We start from the raw sequence: 22,043 nt of genomic DNA, 5'->3' as shown, positions 1-22,043 counted from the left end.
CATTTTTATGTTTAGACCTTGGTTTTCCCTACTTTGTTTTGTTTGGATCCTTGTAGCCGACCCCATTAAGTTGGGATAAGGTTGAGTTTGTTGTAGTTGTCAAGTTCTAAATACACCAATAAAAGTATCAATCAGACACTTTCAATAAATAATTATAGATAAAAATGCGGAATATTTTCAATATGAATTGTAACCATTTGGTGTGGATCAAATAAGGTATTGATAGCATATAATTTCTTAATTATGTAATATCTTTCTACCTCCTTTGGGACAAAGAAGATTGTTATAGGCTCAAAGTAGCCAGCCTTGGTTACATATAACAAAATCCTAAAAATTGTAATAGCTAATAATTTAAATGCTAATTTTATTTAAGGGAGAGAGTTTCCTACAAGGATTGCATAAGTTCCAATGAGAGGTTGGGAATGGTATCATCTATATTTTTTTTGCTAATGGTCAGCAATTTGTATTAATATGAAACATAAATAGTACAGCTAATAGCCTTTAACCAGCCAAAGGGGAGAAAAACCAGCGATTCAAAAGATCCTGGCATACTAATGACTCAACACATTACTGAAATCTATAGTTAGGTTGCCCAAGAGCATCCCTGCCAACAGTGTTAGCAATGAAGCTTGGAGTAGAGTTCCAATAACATGTTGTTTTCCTCTTTGCTGCCAAGTTGGCGAGGGCGTCCGCTGCTGAGTTTGCCTCCCTGTAGCAGTGTGTGACCCGCCATTGAATAGAGTCTAGGAAAGACTTAGCTGTCCACCATTCTTGCAAAAGATTCCATGGTAAATTCTCTGAAAGTATTGCCGCCACTGCAGCTTGAGAGTCGCTTTCAATCCACAGTTTTTCCGGTTTCAAAGTGCTAGCTATCTTGATGCCAGTGAGGAAAGCGCCCATCTCAGCTCTGAAATTTGTGCCTGTCCCGAGGTAAACCGCAAAGCATTTCTTGACTATTCCAAGGTGGTCTCTAAAAATGCCTCCTGCCCCAATTGATCCCGGGTTACCTAAAGAGGACCCATCAATATTCAGTTTCCACCAGTTTAAGAGGGGGTGTTTCCATTTTACTTCCCTAATGATCTTGAGAGGGGCTGTTGCTGTCGCAACCTTGAGAGTCCGTGCCAATATGAGCTCTTGGACTGAGTGAATTACCGCTCCTTTGGCCCTTGTGCATTCCACCATTTCAACCAGACATAATTTGACCACTTGAGATGGTGTTCTCTGTTGGTTTTCATATCGTCTTCTGTTTCGTTCCCACCATAAATACTTGCAGCCAACAACAAGAAGAACTCGCCATGCTCGAGGTAGAGGAACCACCTTGATCTTCCTGCGCCACCATGAGAAAAGTCTTTCAATTGTAGGGAATCCTCTCCATGCTTGGTTGAAACCATACATAATCTCCCTCCAAACATGGATAGAAAAAGAGCACTCCAAGAAGAGATGCTGGCTGGAATCACAAGCTGCAAAACAGAGGTCGCATCGAGAAACTACAGGAACAGTTTTACGCCTCACATTGTGATCAGTTGGGAGAGCATCATGCACTAATCGCCAGCCAAAAATGGATGTTCTAGGGAGGAGATCTCGATCCCAAACCTCCAAAACCCAGCTCGGTTTGGCTGCCTTTACTCTAGTGGCTTCCCAAGCAGATTTTACCGAAAAAAACCCAGTACTTGTGTGAGCCCAGAACCGCTTATCATCTCTGTTGGTACAAGAGATGACACTCTCCACAATTTTATCAAAAATCTGCTGAAGTTGGGGGTTTTGGACCGTTGGAAGTGACCAATCTCCATCTTCTCTAAAGTCTGCCACTGTTGCCAATAGATTGTTTGGAATGCGATAAGGAAGTAGGAGATTTTCAACACTATCACTTCCAATCCATTTATCATACCAGAAATTGGCAGTGTTGCCATTCCCAATCACCCATCTCTCTGCATTTTGCACAAAATGCCACACTTTTCTAAGTCCAGGGAGAATAGAGGAGGATCCAACAGATTTTTTCAACCCTCCATCTTTTCTCATAAATCTGCATCTTAAGAAATCAGCGAAGGGGGTTTTATCCACCTTGATTGCCCAAGCTAGCTTTGAAATTAAAGCTAAATTTAGGTCGCGAAGGCGTCGAATGCCTATACCTCCCTTCGCTTTGGGCTTGCACATGCAATCCCATTTAACAGTGATAGCTTTTTATGTTTCCGCCTCCCCAGTCCAAATAAAATTGCGGGTCCACCTTTCCATGATTCCAATAGCACGAACCGGCCAAAGATAGATTGAAAAGTTGTGAACAGGAATGCTGCTCAACACGGATCCACATGATCAAAATAGGAGAGAGTGTCAATGTGGAATCCACTGTTTATTATGTGAGAAGTGTATAAAGGAATCTATATAAATTCATCTATATAAAATTACTGGTAATGATAATTATTATTTCAATTTATTTGTTTTTATTGTTATTATTTAATTATAAAATCTAATAAAGTATATTTTTTTTGTAGGAATTAAAATCCCTTAGAAATAAACTATCATAATATTTTATTTTTTATTGGAATTGGTAATTTTTTTAATTTAGCAAGTTTGGAAGACTAGAATTATTAAAATGGAAGTTGAAGCCAACAGATAAAATTAATTACAACATATTTGAACACATGACTTGAAGTATTCTATAGGACTAGAACATCTATAACTTACCACGTTTCTAATGCTGCATCATGACCTTTTATTAGATAGATTCTGTTCAGGTCATGGAATACGCCTCATGATATTGTTCGCTTTGAACTGGCTGCCAAAACTAGCTTAATGTCCCCCCTCACGGTTTTAAAAGACTTCATAAGAGAGTGAAGACTCCAATCCTTACATGGAACACGGTCTTTCTTTCACTCAGCGATGTGAGACTATCTCAGTCACCTCTGGGACTAGTTTTTACCCACGCCAGATTCCATCTAATTTGAAATAATATTAATTTTGCATTATTGTAACTAGGGATTGCAAGTTTTTTCTAGTAGCATTTAGGAGTTTTTTTTTGTCTTAGTTTGTGGTTTGTTCAAGCTTCAAATCACCTTCACTATAAATGGACCAACCATCATTTATTATCTAAGGTAAAAAGATTAAAATAAATAAAAAACAAAAATTGAATTTGAATTTTCTAGAAAATTACTTAAGTTAACAAAAGAAACTTGCAGCATGTGGAGAAAATAAATAATAATGAATTGTTTGATCATGGGTTCTAAGAGAATTGGTACATGGACAACTAAACAGGCTATTGTATCGATGAGTAAACAAAAAGAAAATGTTAAAGCAAGTGAAAAAACGAAAAAAAGCAAGGATTCTTCAACAATGGATTTATAGAATTAAACAAGTTATATGGTTTCCATGAATAGCTTGGCTGTTTGAAAGAATTGTGAAATGAGCCAAGCAAACGTTGGACCTGGCTCCTATTCAGCCATGGCGGGAGCTGGAGTGTCTAGCCCCGTTAAACGATAGCAAAAATAGGGGTGGGGTGGCCATTTTACAGGTGGTTCAGCCATGACGGGAGTTGGAGCGTCTAGCCTCGCTAAACGACAGCAAAAATAGGGGTGGGGTGGTCATTTCACAGGTGGGGCCGCTCCAACTCCCGCCACGACTGGGCAGAATCCTTTTCAAGCAACGTTGGAGCTAATCTTCCCAACATGGTTTAAAGAATTGGTATGGAATATATGGTATCGGCCGACCTCGTTTTGATTAATGTTAATACCTAAAACTTTTTTGTTTTTTGAATTGACCATGAATGATCTTTGATCTTCACTGATGAGCTTCTTCCCCTTTTTTCAATCAGTAAAATAATGAAAAACAATGAAACTTAGGAACAAGTATCCTTCCACCCACGGTGAATGGGATCCTTATTCACCGAGGAACGAGAGACGGCAAGAATGGATATATCAGGATAATATTTTGGAACATACTAAACTCCAAGGAGGGGTTTGTGAATCCTAGGATGGTGGGTGAACCATCCTCTGTGGGTGAAAGAAAACTTTGTCCATGAAACTTATGGCTAAACCTTTTGAATAAAACATTTTAAAATAAAATCAAATATTTGTTTTAATCTTTGATTTATTTCTTCTTTTTTATTCTATTTTCTAGGTTTCGGAGAAATTTCGTATCCTATGTCTAGTTCCAGGTTTTAAAAACCTTGTTTACCACGCAAAGAAAATAGAGGATGTTGAGTAATATCGACAACAATGCTAAAGGTTGCAGGGACCATCCTGTTTTTGCAACACTTTTGGCTCCCATGTTTTTTAAATTTATTTTGAGTAAAAATGTAATTGCAACTAAATAAAAAAAATTTGGGAGAATGTTTTTTGTGCCGCAACGGAGGCTGCGTCCAAGCACATGGGCCTGCCACTCAGGGGGCAGGGTGGTCATTGCTCCCACCCTCATGTGCCTTGGCGTAGGCTACGCTGCGGCACAGAGAACAACGCCCCAAAAGATTTATATACAAAATAGGACAGAGGTTTCCTTAATTAAACTTAACCATGGCCACTCACCGTGGGGTTTCAAATGCATGAGGGTATTTTGGAGAACATACTAAAACCCTATCAAGTTTGTGAATCCTAGGATGGCGGCTGAACCTTCACCGTGTGGTGGAGGAAAACTTTCTCCTACAAAATATGAGAAAAGTTTCTCTGAACTGGTGTGGTGGGATGGAATCTCCCATCCCCCCCCCCCCCACACACCTTATTGACTGTTGGATCCTCCTCTTTGTATCTCAGCTATTCAATCCACCCAATGCTCCTACCCCATTCTCTTTATCATTGCCCGCTCTCTCTCCCCCACTTCCTACTGCAATCCACCATCGTTGATTCTTCCCCTCTGTTGCACTCCCCCCTCCCCCCCCCCCTCCCACTCTTTGCTTAGTTTGGTCCAAAATGAGGGCTCTACTTGCACCCACCCTCTTCCCATGCTCCCTCCTTTGTTCACCCTCTCCCTTTCTCCACCCCCAACCTAAGATGATTGTGGTGGCATCTGTACCGGAGATGGAGGAAGGGCCCTACCAACGGCGAAACAAGAGCCATCCAATCCCCGACAGACAATGGACACACCATTTTTTCTTAGCTATATTGCTTTGCTAAGATACAGAGAGGGGGAGTTGGGACGCAAAAAGAGGGAGGGGGGGGGGGAAAGAGAGTGTGAGAGTGTGCCAAACAGAGATGGAGAGAGGGAGACAACGGGGGAGAAAGTTTGTGAGAAAGCAAGAGAGAGAAGGGGAATCCAACGACAACGGGTTCCAGTGGAGAGAGAGAGAGAGAGAGAGCGAGAGGGGATTGAACGAGTGAAATGGGGTGCAAGTTTGGCCCCGACGGCCCAAACCCATACTGACCTGCCCTGAGCCCGAACAAAGCTTGGGCTAAGATACCTTGGCCCTGAGGGTGGGTCAGGGTTGGACCGAATGAGGGTTGAGGCCTCAGGCTGAGCTCAGCCTAGAGCGACCTTGTCTTCTGCTTCTTCCTAATGTTCTTTCTTTCTTATTCTTCTTTTTTCTTCTTTCCTTCTTTCTTTGTTTTCTTCTCTCCAACCTGGCCCAACCCCCCTACAGATCCCTTCCCCCTCCTCATGGTCAGGGCCACTTACGGTCAACACAACCTTTTCTGGCCCCGAATCAAGACCAAGTTGGGCTTGAACCCAACTAAGGGAACTCAGGGTTGAGTTGGAATTTTAAAAAACCCAGCCCAACCTGACCCTATTGCAGGCCTAAGTGAGATGCAAAGAAGGAGATCTCATCAATAAAATGGGGATTGAGAGAATGAGATTACAATAATAAATGGATTCAACGAGTGAGATGTTGAGAGGAAGAGATCTTACCAATAAGACGGGGATGTGAGGAATGAGAGATTCCATCCGACCTCACCTGTTCAAAGAACTTTTTCCCATAAAATTATGTAGGATTGAAGAATGCATGCTTAGCTCGTGACAAAAATGTGAGAGGTCAACACAAGGAAGCCTTTACTAAAATACAAATTTAATTCCCGAATTAAAAAAAAAGAAAAGAAAAAAAAAAAGAAGAGAGACAAGGATTGTCTACTCTCTAATCTATATAAGTATAATTTCCATATTTAAAATCCTTACTTGCATTTTACAAAAAAAAAACTTATTTGCAATCGTTTGCCACCCCATTTACCAAAAAAAAAAACGTTTGCCACCCCAAGAACTTATCCGGTGATTTACTCAAACAAAAAACATAAAAAATAAAAATACTTAACTGGTGGGCTGTCGCATCTCTTCACACTCAAACTATTCATGAGCTGTGTGAATGTGACAGCTCACCGCATTAACCGACACACTATTCGCCGGAAATTGATATATCGGCGGCGGTCCCGAACTACCGGAGACTTTTTTAACGGCGACGTCATCCCATAATTGGTGGTCCTGGTGGAATTTTTAAAAAAAAACCAAACTAGAGTTATAATTCCATTTTTGGACGGTTTTGTCCTCAGGTGAAATCCAGTCTCTAGTGAGTCAATTGGGGCTAAATTTGGTAAAACACGTTTAAAATCCCAATTTAGAAATACAAAAAATATTCAATAGAACCCAGCAGAGCATGGATATTCTCAATGAAAAGCGTGGCCGCGTATGCTTCGGAAGCAAAGATTTTTCTGTCTCGGAATTCCGGCACCAGTAGCCGCCGCCACCGATCTCCACCGCTCTCTCTCTCTCTCTCTCTCTCTCTCTCTCTCTGTGTCTACCACTATGGAGGAAGACATCATCTTCAGTTTCATTCGTAAAACCTATAGAAATCTCTGGTAAAAATTTGAAATAAATTCCCCTATTCCAATTTGAAAATAGAAGAGAGAGAGAGAGAGAAGAATCAGTCACCGGATAATTGCCCCACCACCGAACTCCTACCGAACATCGCTTTCACTCATCAGGTAATGGTGTCTCTCGTTACTCCAACTCATGACTAAAGACACCTCAACTTCCCCCTCCCAATTGTCACCCCAATAGCTTCACCTTCACCCTCACCCTTAGATTTCATTTCTCCAACTTCCTCTCCCTCTCTCATTCCCTCCTCAGTCTCTACATCTCTCTCTGTTTTTAACTTTGTAGAGGAACCCATTGAGAGAGAGAGAGAGAGACAGAGCAGAGACAGAGACAGAGACAGAGAGGTGATCAGTGAACAGGGAAAAAAAATGAAGCTCTGGGTGATGCAACAGAACTGGAACAACCGTCGGAACAACTTCAGAGCAAGTGGTCTTCTAGACTCTGGAGTCGATAGCGCTTTCAAATCACCTGGGGCTCTCTTCTGGTTAGTCCTCCATGGCCTCTTCTGTCTATTCAGTCTCGTAATGGGTTTCAGATTCTCTCGTCTCATCATCTTCCTTCTCTTCTCTCCCACCAACAATAATATCTCATCCATAACTGACCAACTCTATAACACAACTGCGCTTCCGCTCCTTACGACCTTCACCCCCACCATAACAAATGTCGCCGAGACCCTCACCTCACAAACCTCACCTTCAACATCAACACCTACGCTTCAGAATCCAGAAACTGCGTTCAATGAGACCAACAATATTAACACCGGCAGCCATATCATTGTAGGTCGTCATGGGATTTTAATCCGTCCCTGGCCTCACCCGGATCCCGTTGAGGTCATGAAAGCTCATCGTATATTGGAGAGAGTTCAGAGCGGACAGAGGCTTCAATATGGGATCAAGAACCCAAGACCCTTGATTGTTATCACCCCCACATACGTCCGCACCTTCCAAACCCTTCATCTCACAGGCCTAATGCATTCTCTGATGCTGGCTCCCTATAATCTCACCTGGATCGTCGTTGAAGCCGGAGGACCTACTACTGAGACAGCTTCTCTTCTCGCCAAGTCTGGTTGTCGAACAATTCACATCGGCTTCGATCAACAGATGCCAATTTCCTGGGAGGATCGCAATCGAATGGAAGCTCAAATGCGGCTTCGTGCCTTGAGGTGAATTCTCTGTTCTTAGCCCTTTTCATTTGTAAGCTTTTTTGAGAATTTAAATTTGATTTCATGGGTGTTTCCGTAAACAGAGTCGTCAGGGAGCAGAATTTGGATGGAATTGTTTTGTTTGGTGATGATAGTAATATGCATAGTAAGGAATTATTTGATGAGATCCAATCTGTAAAATGGATTGGTGCTGTTTCGGTTGGAATTCTTGCTCATTCCGGGAACCCAGATGCTTCTTTGACTCAGAATCAGAATGATGAGAACTCTCCTTTGCCTGTTCAAGGCCCTGCTTGTGATTCATCTGGAAATTTGGTTGGTTGGCACACATTCAATCCCCTACCTTATGGTGAGAAGAGCGCAACTAATGTTGGTGACAGCGCAACAGTGCTGCCTAGAAAGTTAGAGTGGGCTGGGTTTGTTATGAATTCCAGGTTGGTCTGGAAGGAAGCAGAAGGTAAGCCAGATTGGGTTAAGGATCTTGATACACTGGAAAGAGATGGAGGTGACCTTGAGAGTCCTCTGTCCCTTTTGAAGGATCCTTCTGTTGTGGAGCCTCTGGGTTCTTGTGGGCGCAAAGTTCTGCTGTGGTGGCTTCGGGTTGAAGCTCGTGCGGATGGCAAGTTCCCTCCTGGGTAAGACTAGACTCTCTATTGTCTTATTGATCCTAACCCCTTTATGTTCCTTTAAATTGGATGATGTTTTTACCATCAATGAATGACTTGTCAAGTCTTTTGACTCTTTGTTTTGTTGATTTTTTATGCGCCTGTCACATACATGAAGCTAGATTGATCTTATTTTTCAATCTTCTTGAATTTTTGTGGCTCCATTTTATAAAAAATCAGAGTCTGCCTTTATTGTCAATAAACGAGCATTTCAAACACGGATTTTATTTTTTTGAGGGGTGGAGTGGCGATGGAGTTTAGAGTTTTCCAACATCAAAGAATGGCAGTTAGTTTGAAGTCATTAGACCAATAGTCACTTGTAGCAGGGAGACAAGAAACTATATATGTTGGTCCCTTTGAGCTATCAGAAGCCATACATAGAACCTTGATCGGTCCTTTCTTTTGATATATATTATGTGATGGCATCCTATGCTTTTAGTTGTAATTGATTGGTAAATAACTCCTCAAATTACTACAATGCTGGAACTACTTGTCTGGAGAATTATTGATTTGTATCATGATGTTCTAGAGATTTATGAGTTTGCCTCCTATGGCGAATCCATTGTATCACCTATACAAATCCAGCAATTAATTTTAACGATATAACTTGCAACTGGTACACAAGCAATTTGGAAGAGAGAAAAACATTAAAAAAAACAAAAAGCATTGTTGCCAAGGTGTTTCTGATAAATTTTAATCTAAAAATGTTTTTCACTATGAAGAAAACCGTTGATATGGGTTTCATTAAGAAATGTAATGGTTGACCATTAAATATTTTTAGATAGTGATAACATTATCATACATATTTATGAGGAATTTTCAAATGAAAATTCAATATCTTGGGAAGGGATCTAATTCCATAAGGGGATATGAGTAGATGCAGATGAGGATGAAATTATAATATACCTTATTAAGAAGAAAACTTACCATAATACAGTATCCTAACCTAATGGTTTTGTTATAAACATTGTTGTTATTGCTGGGTGGAGGAGCAAATCAAGCTGAAAAGCATTACTAATTGAAAAGAAAAGGATACTCAAGCCAAAGAGCCACAGAACTCCACCCTAACCCAACTAAACCTGAACTCCAACCCGAGATTCTCTGTCCATGCCAGAACCCTACTCAAGTTGTGTTAGACTCTGGTTGAGTGAAGTTCGACGTAATTTTACATAGATAAGTAGTGACATTTTCTTGAGAAATTTTTATTGATGATACTCTATGAGAGTTGAACCTAAGACATCACTTCTTTAACCATGGTGCCTTACCACTATCTAACTGAACCTCAGGAATGGAAAAGCCAACCAATTTAACTCTACATTAGTTTGGGCCAGTTAAGGTTGGGTAGAGCATGCCCAAGTTGCACCCTAATGACTACTAGGAAGGCAGTTCAATTGGTGTTCTAACTTCTCACATCATCTTTTCCATTACCTAGAACTTTAGCCACTGTTACTGCAGCATGTACAGTCAACTGAATGTAGTCACCTATAGTGTTGTATATCATGTTTACTACTGCTCTTTCCCACTATATATTATTGCTCCTTTAGTCATTTTTCATTTCATCTGACAGTAGTTCATACTTCTCATAGATGGGTAATTGATTCTCCTTTGGAGATTACTGTGCCTGCAAAGCATACACCTTGGCCAGATGCGCCTGTTGGCGACACCCAAGAGAACATGGTGAAACGTACTGATAAAAATGATCGAGTCTCCAAGTCAGAAGAAGGCCTCCGTAAGAGGTAGCATGAATCTAGGAGATCACAGGTTTCCCATAGGCATACTGAAAGAAGTGAAGCCTGCTTAGTAGGAACATCCTAGAGAACTCTGTTACCTGAGGTTGAGACCACAGCTCTTCTGCTTCACAACAATCTATAGAGCAGGTGGTGTTGAGCATTTCTTATAGTCGGCCAGTTGATGTGTCACTTCTGGTTTCATCTAGTTCGACTGTTCTTTCCTTTCATTTGATTGTGTTGATATTCTGGCCTTTCGAAAGAAGTGGGTTGACCAACATCTACTGCATCCCCTGATCCACAGAAACTGTGTCATTATGCTTGGAATTCTTTTTAGAAATGATACCAAATGTAATAAATAAATAAAAAAGGTTTTACTTTGAGTCAATATGCTTGGAAATTTTTTACAGAACTCTGAAATAGGAAATCTTTATTTCTGTTCAGTGCCGAATTCTTTTTAGAATTGATACCAAATGTAATAAAAATGTTCTTACAGAATGTTGCTGTAATCTTACTTTAATCTGTACAAAACTCATTCTGCAAGGGGGAATCAAAACTAAATGTTGGAAACATACAGATTGCAGTGAGCATGTTAGGATAATTCTTATGCAAGGGTTCGCCTTGCAAGTGATTTGCTTTCCTAAATTACTGGTTAACTGGTTGGGCTGGTTTGGTTCTATTCCCTCTAAACCATCCCCCAATCAATAAAAAAAATTTATTTTTAAGGTTTGTTGAGTGTTTGAGCCTGACCAAACTGGGAATTGGCTGCTCTTTCTGATTCCATTAGCAGACTAGCTGTGTGGGCTGGTAAAACTAATCAAAATCTAAATGATCCAGTTGGTTTCTAATACAACATATGGGGTAAGCTGGTCCGACAAAGCTTGTTGATTGCAAGAGAAATTAAGATTTAAAGCTGTGTTTGGTATGCTTCTTGGAACACATTCTAGGTCGATTTAGCATTCTCGGATGATAAAAATAGCAGAATGTGTTTTCCTACAGTTAACTATCAGTAATACACTTTTTTTCTTGCTCTGCATTTTCTCTGTAACTACTTTTATAAAGGTCGGATTGATTCAGCTGTGCACGGTCCTGTGCCCCCTCTTACAAGAAGGGGTCGAAATGACAAATCCCCTTATTTGACGCATCGTGACATTGTGACCCCACCCCTCTCACGCGGCCGTGCATAAAAGCCTCCCCCTTCTTTTCATGTACTTTTTTTTTTTTTTTTTTTGGTGTGTTTCTTTTCAAATGCAATGAAGAATATTAGGGGACGCAAAGGTCCAGACAAATCCAGGTCTTGATAGGAAAATGTAGCATGCCTCTTGCATTTGTCCAACCTAAGTCTGGACTCCATCAGAATAATTTTCCCAAAAATTTTAAATTATTAGGGAGAAAAAGAAAAAAAAAATACACAATAAAATCTGTAAAATATCAATTTTACAATGAAAAAAAAGAAGAAAAAAATAGTTAGGTTAAGGGTATCAATTTGGAATCAAAACCAAATACCGATAGCGAAACTAACCGTTAAAAACTGTACCGAACTGAACTGAAGAAGGATCGGTATGATTTTGGTATTTAAAAAAATGAATCTTATACGGTATGATACAGTTTCAGTATCAAGGGTGTTACAGTTCGGTACGAACCGAACTGAACCGTACCGAATTACATTACCTCTTATAGTTTTTTGTTTTTGTTTTTCTTCATATATTTTAAATTCGAATGTTAATTTAATAAGGAATAGTACCGACAAGTGAATGTTAATCTAATAAGAAATAGTAAACGATACTTAATAATTTAATTGGATGTCTCATGGATATTTTGTAGTCAAGCCCAATGGGACAACTATTTGGTCATAAGCACACCCTATACCAAATAAGAAAGCTTATCCATGCCGAATAAGAAACCGTATCTATACCGAAACCGTACCAAATCGGTTTGGTACTGATAGTGAAAATACATTAATGTTCTCACTAAAGTACGAGTTCGGTATCTACTATCTATCTTCTATATCAAACCGAAACCGTACCAATTGCCACCCTTAGGTTAGGTTAATTAGAATAGCTACTTGGCATTTTCCTCTCAGATGGCTTGGATGCTTCACGTTTCTGATCCTACGAGTCTGATGTTGGAGTTCCGGACCATTATCTATGCTCCATTTCCTGGGCAGGTCCATTTCCCCAAATTTCTCTTATAGAAGGGGCGGAAATGACTACCCTACTCCTGCCCAAACACATTGCCTGGGCTATTATGCAGTCTCAATTACATTGGATAAAGTAAATCAAACCAGACTTTAATGATAATTGCAATTACAATAGGTAAAGTAAATTAAACCAAACTTAACAAAATCAGACACTTTCTTGCTCAGTGGTATGAGAGCAGGCTGCCATGTCTACGGCTGATACGAGCTTGGAAGAACTCAACCCCATAAACCAACTTACAAGGTGAGGGAACCCAAGAACTCATACAATCGATGTGGGATAAATGGGATCGTAACATTCCACCATATTTCGTAGGCCCGGCGCCCACACGGGCTGGCTTTGCACTAGTTATTAGTCCCGGCCAAATACTGTCATACCGATGTCACCACCCGAGCCGCACGATTGCACTTGAGAGACGTGGTGTTAGTTCTAATACCACTAATACGAGCTTGGAAGAATTCAACCTCATAAACCGGCTTACAAGGTGAGGGAACCCAAGAACTTATCAACCCACATTAAGTGTCTCATACAACCGATGTGAGATAAATGGGATCATAACATTCAATTTTTTTTTTTTTTTTTAGTATGATCAAATAGAGGCAGAGAACAGCAATTTTCCCCCATCTGGTCACTCCTAATGGGATCCCACAGTTGGTTTCCATATGGTGCTGCAGGACTTGGAAGGTTCTTTTTGTTTCTTTCTTTGATGGGAGGGAGGGAGGGGGGAAGGGGCACTAATCCACAGAGAGAGCCAGGGCACAAAGTTGGTTGAACTTGGAGTGGATTAACATACACCCATGTCCAGATCTGGATCAAACCCAAATCCATTCTCCCCCTCCCCCCACTTCCCTCCCACCCACCCTTCCTTTTATGTATGCATTGGGTATTTCATTGACAGACTACTGAAGAGATGGACCAGTTCTAAATCGAAATAAGATTAATGGGGCCATAGATTTTAATAATGCTAAACATAATACTCAAAGGTTATCTAATTTTAAGGCACAACCTGGTAAAACTGAATACTGGTTGGATCAGATATTTGGTCTAGCTTGCTCCATTTGATGCCCTCAGCTTAAGAGTTAAGACTAATACCAAACATCAAGATCCTTTGATGGTCCCATTTAGGTGGTTTGGCAATTGTCTTTCCAAAACATGCAAGTCCCAGGACATTCATATAATTTTTCTCTTGCAGTTGCGATATTTAATAATTTTCCTCAACGCTCTGTCCGCTTAAATAAGGAAAAGTAAGGGAGTGGAATGGGTACGAAAAATGAAAACTTTTGTAATCATGATTGTGTAACTACCTTAATACGAGAATTAAATTGTTAAGTAGGTTTGATAAGTGAAGTAATGTTTAATTACTATATTTAGTAAGTTTTTTTAATTTTGATTTTAGTTACACAACATTGTTAGTAGTGAATTGATACGTTTCCATTCAACCAAAAAAAAAGAATTGATACGTTTCCATTTGATTGTTGTTTTAGTTTCATTTGCCTTCCCTTACCTTTAATATCAACTAGACTGAGCACCTATATTCTAAATTTCTATAACTAAATCCTAATTATGTATGTCTTTCCTGTTTCTTATTTCTAATTCTATGAAGATAGTCTCAGGAAGCGAGGTCTTGTGATCAAACCTTTGTTGCTGCATAATTTCTTGGGGCCACCCACCTGAGGCTCACTAGGGCCCAGAAGCTCTCGGTTCGTGTGTGGCGCGGGGGTCATGTACGAACCCAGGGGGGATTTAGTCGGCCTAAAGTTGGATACCCCTCCTGTCTCCAAAAAATAAAATATTCTATGAAGATAGCTATTGAATTTTCCATTTTCTTCTCTGTCATGCAGGGAATACCATTTAGGACTGCACATGATATAGTTGGAAGGTCAGTTGCATTATGTGTTGCGAAAAATTGCCAGCTTTCAAAGTTGACTCTTAATGAGTTGAGAAGTATTGATCCAGTTTTTGAAGAGGATGTTTATCAATATCTTGGGGTGGAAAATGCAGTTAAGAAGTTCTGCTCATATGGATCAACAAGCTCAAAATGTGTCTCTGATCAGCTGGGTTTTTGGCTTCCCAAGCTTGGCATCAGCAAATAGGTGAGAGATGCTCAAATATTACAGTTTATTAAAGTTTTGACTATCGGCTACTTTGTAAAGCTTCTTTTCTAGTAGTGTTACAACATGGGATTGTAGGTTCTTAGTTTGTAACATTACTGAAGGAGGGGGGCAAAGGGAAAGGCTAGAGGATGGGGGTTGAATGGGTAGAGATAGAAATCACCATTTGGTGTTAGCATAACACTCTGAGAATAAGATCTTCGAATGAGAATGAGCCTGCAGAGGTTTCATGGTAAGGGATGTTGAGTAGTTCTCTGTTTACACACAGTCTTCATACATGCAAGCTTGTCTTTATTAGTATTTATTATTGGGAGAAAGAACACCATCCGGTTGCGCTGTGCACGCCGCCTCTGCCCCCAGACAGGGGCATGCGTAATGACAACTGCATCGCACTATCCTGGAAAGATGGAAATGACTAGGAGTGCAGCAGTCTGCGCCTGTGTCTGGGCGCAGTGGTGGCATGCATTGCACGACCTGTGGCGTTCTCTTTGGAGGGGTGTGTGGGGAGGGGGAGGGGAGTTGGTAGATTGACTTGCTGGTATGCTGCTGATGTATATTGGCGTCTCTCATGTCAAGCTAACTGGCACACTGGAGAGATGGCATGACGATTCATATACATATAAGGTCCATATGGTCACGGAGAAGAGAATGGTTTTGTTTTTTTTGGGGTAAAGAGCTCTCTATTGAGAAATGACACTCCTGTCGTCTACCACAAGTGGAGTTGATAGACAGGATCGGAATGGGGCCAAACAATCCTATCCGGAATGGATTGGGCCCTCCTGACAAGGGTGTCTGCTACAATATTAGCAACCCTTGAAATATACTGAAACTGACAATCATCAAAATGAGATATAAGATGCCTAATATCATCAATAATTGGGTGAAAGATTAACGCTGAGTGCCTCTCTGGATGCAGTAGTGCCATGATCACATCTTGGCTATCACTCTTTACTGAGTTTCATTGCCCCTTCCGAAATTGCCTCCAACATACCATGCATCATGGCCATTGCTTCCCCTACCAACACATCAGTGAACTGTAGTGGATCAGAAACTACAATTTGGCATCTTCCCGACTGCCCCGGTGATCTCTTATATGATACCCCACCCCACTTTGGTTCCTCTCTTTATGAAGAGAGGCATTACAATTGAGTTTAGAGTATCCAGATGGTGGCGGTGACTAGACTTGACATGCCGGTGGCCTTGTCGTTGGGGCTACAGAGGGCGCAACCTTCTTGCCTCCAGAGACTCCGCACAGGCCCTCTCTGCTGCTAGTATCACCTCTTTTGGCTCTGCACGGAGAAGAGAATGTTAAAGAGACTAAGAAGGTGTGTACAACCAGAAAAGTGTATGAGGGTGTCAGAACATAGCCCAAACCGGTCAAACCGACTAAAAAAACTCGTACTGAACCAAATTGATCCTTATCGGATCATTTTTGTTAAATGGGACTGCAACGACTGATATTAGGACCGAAAATTGAATTGAATAAAACCGATAAAAAATCCAGTTTAATAATAGTCATAATCATTGATAGCCTTTGTACTTGTACTCGTTGAAAGATGGGATTCAGATCTTCTACTGCCAAAAAGAGACATGTCATCGTCCTGTCTAGGTCCTGCCCAAGTCAGTGGTTTTATCCCAATCCAACGGTCAAGTTTCAAATTAATTCAAAAGTAAAAAGAATCTGGTTTGTTCTCATATGGATAGTTCACAATAGACCAAAAAACGGCCGATCGTTTTGGTTTCAAAACAAAAAAAAAACCTATCTTCCCTTGAACCTCGAGTGATGGAACCGTGAAAGCAAACGATGTCTTCTTCCTCTCCTCTTCTTCATCTCCTCACCTCTCCTCACCTTTGCAACCTCTCGTTTGCAACCTCTTTCTGAGTCACGACCACAACGAGTCTAGAGTGGGCATAGGCAGACCATGTAGAGGTCGTGATACCCACTCAAAGAGGTTGCAGAGGTGAGGTGAGGAGAGGTGAGAAGATGAAGAAGAGGAGAGGAAGAAGGCGATGTTTGTTTTCACGGTTACATTGCTCGGGGTTCAAAGGAACCTAGGTTATTTTTTGTTTTGAAACCCAAGCCGACTAGTCGGTTTTGGTCTATTGTGGCTGGTCGACTTGGGTTTGATATGAGAACAAACCATATTCTCCTCACTTTTGAATTAATTTGAAACTTGACCGTTGGATCGGGATAAGGCCACATGTCACTCTCACCGATCTTGGGCAGGACGATGGCAGGTCTCTTTTTGGCAGTAGAGGATATGAATCCTAAAAGATGACAGCTATTTCTCCCTTTAATAACAAGCAGTCTCTCCCAACTCGGGAGAATGGTAGTCCAACAGTTGTCAGAGATCATGTTCAGTTATAAAAAAAGGCCAAATGTTCTTTGTTCAATAGCGTAGGCTGCACCCAGACACATAAGGATGAGCGAAATAACCATCCTATCCCCTTGAATGGGCAGTCTATGTGTCTGGGCGCAGCCTGTGCTGCTGCAGAGAAAACTTCCGCCCAATATATAAACTTATCTTCTTAAGGTTTGACAAAAATGTCTGGCAATTTCACTACTCCAAGTTACTCTCTCTATATATCCCTATTTAGTTATAAAATATATAAACTTATCTTCTTAAGGTTTAACGAGTTATGTCTCCCAACTCGGGATAACTGTAAGCCAACAGTTGTAAGAGATCCTGTTCAGTTATAAAATATATTAAATTTATCTTCTTAAGGTTTGAAAAAAATGTCAAGCAATTTCTCTACTCCACTCCAAGTTATTCTCTCCATAGTCTCTTTTTTTATTGAAAATTGGTTTTGAGGTGTCAAAGGGAAACATTGGCTATAGATTAGCCCATACAAATGGTTTACTCGTGTAATGGTGTACTATGGTCATGATTTGCTTCAATTCGCTGTGTATAGGATTATTGAATAGTAAATAACTAGATTTCAACTGAACGAACGATTTAGACTAGTCATCATCTTTTCCCATGGTTGATCAAAGGGCTTACTGTGATAATATGGTCTTGATGATATTTACTGGTCCAGCTTGATGGGGGTTTGGCTTCTTTTGTACTTATAATTTCTCTATAAACACTCTACTACACTTTATTTAATTTAATTCTGTTTGCCTGCTCATTTGAAATTTGATTAAGTTTGCACTAATATTTCTAAATTACCCATCTTTATCAAAGAAAATTATCCTCTCTACAAGTTATGAAGGTAGGATTTCATTGTGGTTCAAGTTCAAAAGTAAACCAATCTAAACCAGTATTAAATCCGATATCGGAAAACCAAAATTAACTGAATCTGTATCAGATCAAAACGACCAAAAACCAGAACTCCTTAACAGTTTGGTTTTGGACTCATTCAATTCCTAGACTCAAACCGATTCAGCCTGATAAAAGATCGAGCCGAACCGACCGTTTAACACCTCAAAATGTGAACATCATTTTCCCTTGATTTTAATGATCCTCTTCCCATGAAGACTAATGCCACGGTGGAGCACCAGATCGTCTACGCAACTTGTGGGACTTCATTTCTTTACGTGCACGCCAGCCTCTCTTGCATGGTGTAAAGGTTTCCACAAGTCAATATCTCTAACTAACTAGTTGGAAAATTTCCAGGTTACTTTTGGTTGCCTCTGTAGTTTAATAAGATCTTACTCTTCCATTGACCTGAGGACACATTTCAAATTCATCTTACAGTTTACAGATATCCTATCTTATTTTCTACCTTCAGCTTGACAAAGGGTTTCCATTGACAATGGATATCTTTCCAATCATCTTACAGTTTCAGATATCAATCTTATTTTTTTCTACCTGCATCATTAGAAGGGTTCTTCTTGAACAGGGGATCAACAATTACTTGGGGCTCAAAGTCATGCTTCACATACCGAGATAGCATCTTTGCATACATGTCATACCGACCAGTCATTCGAAATCCCCACTTGTCTTTCAGCTGCCTACAGAGATTGAGGTCCATGTCTGATATCATCAACCCATCCCTGTAACGCGATAGAGATGGTGTGCAAGAAGCATCTGGAGCTGAAAAATGGCTTGATCCATAGAAATGTCCGAAATCTGAATGTTGAGGCTTCCCATCACCCGAGGTGAATGGATTGGGGAAGGTCTCAGTTCCAACGCGATTAATAGATGCCACAAAGTAACTGTTTGCTATTGCAGCATTACGAGCCTGAAAAACCACATCAGTGACAAGTAACTTTAAATTAACAACCATCTCTTGCAAATAACTATGCTATCCAAATAACAGGGTTTCCTCATGGTAAGCACAATCAAAGGTTCAACCTAAATTGGCCTGAAATACAAAATAGCAGTTTGGAAAGAATATACAAACCTCAATAGGCCACATTGGTTCACTGAGTTCTCCTACAGTAGCAGAGGGATTAAAGACAATCTCGGCACCGTTCAAACCAAATGCCAACCAATTCAAAGGATGGTGCCTTCCATAACAGATGTTAACAGCAATCTTCCCGAACGCTGTTTCAAACACAGGATGGCCAGTGTTCCCTTCCATGTAATATGTGCTCTCATTGAAATCCCCAACTCTAGGTATATGATTCTGATAGGAATCAGTGTCATTACATGTTACACATAAAACAGTTAAAAGAGTAATATGCTCTAGGTCAAAAGTAGAAAAATAGTGATAGCATATTTACCTTTCGATGCTTGCCAATTATGTTACCATGATTTCCAATTATAACAGCAGTATTCCAGATGGTCTCCCCATGGTTGATATCCCTCTCAAGAATTGGACTGATAATGACCATGTTATATTTTCGTGCAAAATCCTGAAGAAATTGGGTTGATTCCCCATCAATGGGCTCTGCGAACTCACACCACCTCTTCTCTCTAGTACAAAATGCAAACGGCATTGTCCAGGCTTCCTGCAATCCAACAAATAAAAGTTAAATTGTTTCAAATTTGATTGGGAAATCCATCCATGAAATCATTTTTTTTTTTTCTTTTTTGCCAACTTACTTGCAGGCATAATATATTAACCCCAGAAGCACCTGCAGCATCAATGATTGGCTTCAGTTTCTGCAAAATGGCACTCTTTTGGTCCAAAAAGGTCGCAGTTGTTGGAAGAGCTGCGGAATTCTGAATAATTCCAACACGAACTATTCGAGGTTCTCGCAATGACTCTTTGTCAGCACCAAAGCTAAAAGCCTGATAGGACACAAAGATGAACATGGAGATCAATATACTGCTAGAGAAAAGGAAATGAAGACCTCAAAAGTTGCAGAACATGATAAAGATACAATCACAAAAAATTAGTATAGCCAACAGAGATATTCCCATCTTATGCAAGAAGGATCCCACATGCTACCCTGTACTTGTTTTTCTTAATCCTCAGAACTTTCAGGTCATGCTTCTCTTTAATTGTATTTAAAGAATTAGTTCAGAACTCGTGGAAATTAACTAGCAAGTTGGCAAACATGAAGTTCCCTAACAGGAAGCTAATATCTATTGTCTTGATGCAGGAAACTGCACCTGAAATGAATTGGCATAATCATCCTATACATCCTAAGGAGAATCTAGATCCCAAAGACACAAGAACCAGATGATTCTATCATTTCAGGTCTTTCAGAAAGTCAGAGCATAATTCCGTTTAGCATATAATAGAGACTGATCAAGTTCAACTTCCAGCCATCTGTGCACCCATAAACTCAAGAACAGGAATATCAACCCAGAGAACCTTATAAGCTTTTTTTTTTTGGGGTGTGGGGCGGTTATAATATTGGAACAGTTGAAGTGCTGTAGAGAAAATTAGCCCAATGATCTACCTGCAAATCGAAATCATGTTTTGAAGAAAGAGAAACAACAGGATCTGGAAGAGTAAGAGACTCAAGAGCTCTGCCACAGTTGAGACCTAAAAGCACGCGGCTGACTTCCTGCACAATAATTCACCAAAAGATTATCAACACACGATAGATTCGAATTTTCGGAATAGAATCTAGGGACAGATTTTCTAAAATTCTCGAATGAAATCAACATGACCGACCTCAATTATGCTATTAAAACATAAAAGGTGGTCGTCAAGAGAAAGATTCATTTGATCTTTTACATGAACTAAGTAAAAAAGGAATCGTATTTATTACAAAAATGTTCCAATTAATACTGAAATCGAACTACTAAGAACATTCAAAAGCATAGAATCAAACCCACCAAAAATAAAACCCTAATTCCTGAATAGGAAAAAGGGAAGGGAGAACAGAATAATCCAATTCAAACTCATCAAACTTATTACTGTATAGATTTAAAAAGCGGAAAAAGAATACACTTTGTCACTCTTCTCACTCTCTGTAGCTTGTTAATCTATTGAAGAATCAATTCATGCAATACGAGGATACCTGGAAGACGTGGGGTTCAAGGGAGGAACTTAAGAGACGATGGAGAGAGTCAAAGCCACAGATGGAGCCGTCCTTGACGATCTTCTTCTCCTCTTTCACTTCTCCATTTTGAGTTCCAACTGCTTCTTCTCTATCCATGTCTCCTATTCCTTCACTCCAGAATCTGTGAAGATTTTTTTATAAGATTGATTCCAGATAATATATATATTGTTACAGGTACTGCCGATCGCGGAGGAAGTAGATCGAGATCAAAATCCCTGTCAGCAAAGATTTCTAATCCCTGGGAAAGGTGCAACGCATTGGATCATTATCTGCTTCATTTTACGGGCAGGTCTATTTCCACTAGTTCCTCAAATTGGGGACGGAATGACTATCCTAACCCTGCCCGATCCGACTGGGTCCACCTCTATTATAGACACTTGGAAAATGGAGCAGATAACTTTCCAACGCATCGCATCGTTCGCATCGTTCGCATCGTTCGCATGAGTCATGGTAGCTCTATTTTGGCGTTTCCGAACTCGTTGCCTACCAACACGATTATGAGACGTCCGACTCATCCGGAGGAGTGGTGAGTCGAATCATTACAAAATTAATTCGAAATAGGCTGAGAATCCACTGAACTCGGTCAGAATCAGTTCTCCTGACGTGAGTGACCAGATCACCAGACTCATCAATATGCATAGAATTGAGTTTAATGAGAATCGATTTCAGGTTGAGAGAGTCGACTCCACTGATTGAGTTCTCCAAGTTGACGTTGGGATTTAGGCCTGATTTGGTATGGTTTCTATTTTAATTTCAGGAGGTGATTTTTATTTCAGAAATTCTTTAGTTTTTTGTAAACCTTATTTCAATGAAATACAAGGAACTGTTTCAGAATTTCTATTTCGTTTGATTTCTTCTTGCTCTTTAATGAGCACATAGTTAATTTGATTGGTAAAGTAGTAATTTCATCGTGATAAATCCACCTCAAAATGGTTTTTTTGTTTTTTGTTTTTATCATAACTTGTTATTTTATTTGACACCCTAGGAACAA

The 22,043-nt window shown here is 40.2% G+C and overlaps 2 protein-coding genes across 2 annotated transcripts; one reads left to right on the top strand and one right to left on the bottom strand.

Annotated features, from left to right (window-relative positions):
- The first annotated feature begins 7,124 nt into the window (after positions 1–7,124).
- On the top strand, positions 7,125–10,491 carry LOC122660760 (probable beta-1,4-xylosyltransferase IRX14H). Its single transcript, XM_043855998.1, has 3 exons — positions 7,125–7,948; positions 8,032–8,580; positions 10,197–10,491. The coding sequence occupies exons 1-3, from the start codon at positions 7,155–7,157 to the stop codon at positions 10,348–10,350; spliced, it is 1,497 nt and encodes a 498-aa protein (XP_043711933.1). The 5' UTR covers positions 7,125–7,154; the 3' UTR covers positions 10,351–10,491.
- Positions 10,492–18,334: 7,843 nt separating this feature from the next.
- On the bottom strand, positions 18,335–21,192 carry LOC122662450 (beta-ureidopropionase). Its single transcript, XM_043858082.1, has 6 exons — positions 21,011–21,192; positions 20,444–20,551; positions 19,638–19,826; positions 19,316–19,543; positions 18,994–19,218; positions 18,335–18,831 (listed from the first exon to the last, which is right to left on the bottom strand). Exons 1-6 carry the CDS (start codon positions 21,146–21,148, stop codon positions 18,445–18,447), a joined length of 1,275 nt encoding a protein of 424 aa, XP_043714017.1. The 5' UTR covers positions 21,149–21,192; the 3' UTR covers positions 18,335–18,444.
- Between the last annotated feature and the right edge of the window lie 851 nt (positions 21,193–22,043).

Source organism: Telopea speciosissima, chromosome 5 (assembly GCF_018873765.1).
Source record: "Telopea speciosissima isolate NSW1024214 ecotype Mountain lineage chromosome 5, Tspe_v1, whole genome shotgun sequence".
In the NCBI taxonomy this organism is placed as follows: Eukaryota; Viridiplantae; Streptophyta; class Magnoliopsida; order Proteales; family Proteaceae; genus Telopea; species Telopea speciosissima.
This window is presented reverse-complemented; position numbering and strand designations above follow the sequence as displayed.

Excerpts from the sequence above, each read along its gene's own strand:
- LOC122660760 (XM_043855998.1), top strand. The coding sequence starts at position 7,155 with ATGAAGCTCTGGGTGATGCAACAGAACTGGAACAACCGTCGGAACAAC. Across the intron at positions 7,949-8,031 it reads ATGCGGCTTCGTGCCTTGAG|AGTCGTCAGGGAGCAGAATT; the intron begins GTGAATTCTCTG and ends TTCCGTAAACAG. Across the intron at positions 8,581-10,196 it reads GATGGCAAGTTCCCTCCTGG|ATGGGTAATTGATTCTCCTT; the intron begins GTAAGACTAGAC and ends TACTTCTCATAG.
- LOC122662450 (XM_043858082.1), bottom strand. The coding sequence starts at position 21,148 with ATGGATAGAGAAGAAGCAGTTGGAACTCAAAATGGAGAAGTGAAAGAG. Across the intron at positions 20,552-21,010 it reads TTGAACCCCACGTCTTCCAG|GAAGTCAGCCGCGTGCTTTT; the intron begins GTATCCTCGTAT and ends ATTATTGTGCAG. Across the intron at positions 19,219-19,315 it reads TAATTGGCAAGCATCGAAAG|AATCATATACCTAGAGTTGG; the intron begins GTAAATATGCTA and ends GATTCCTATCAG.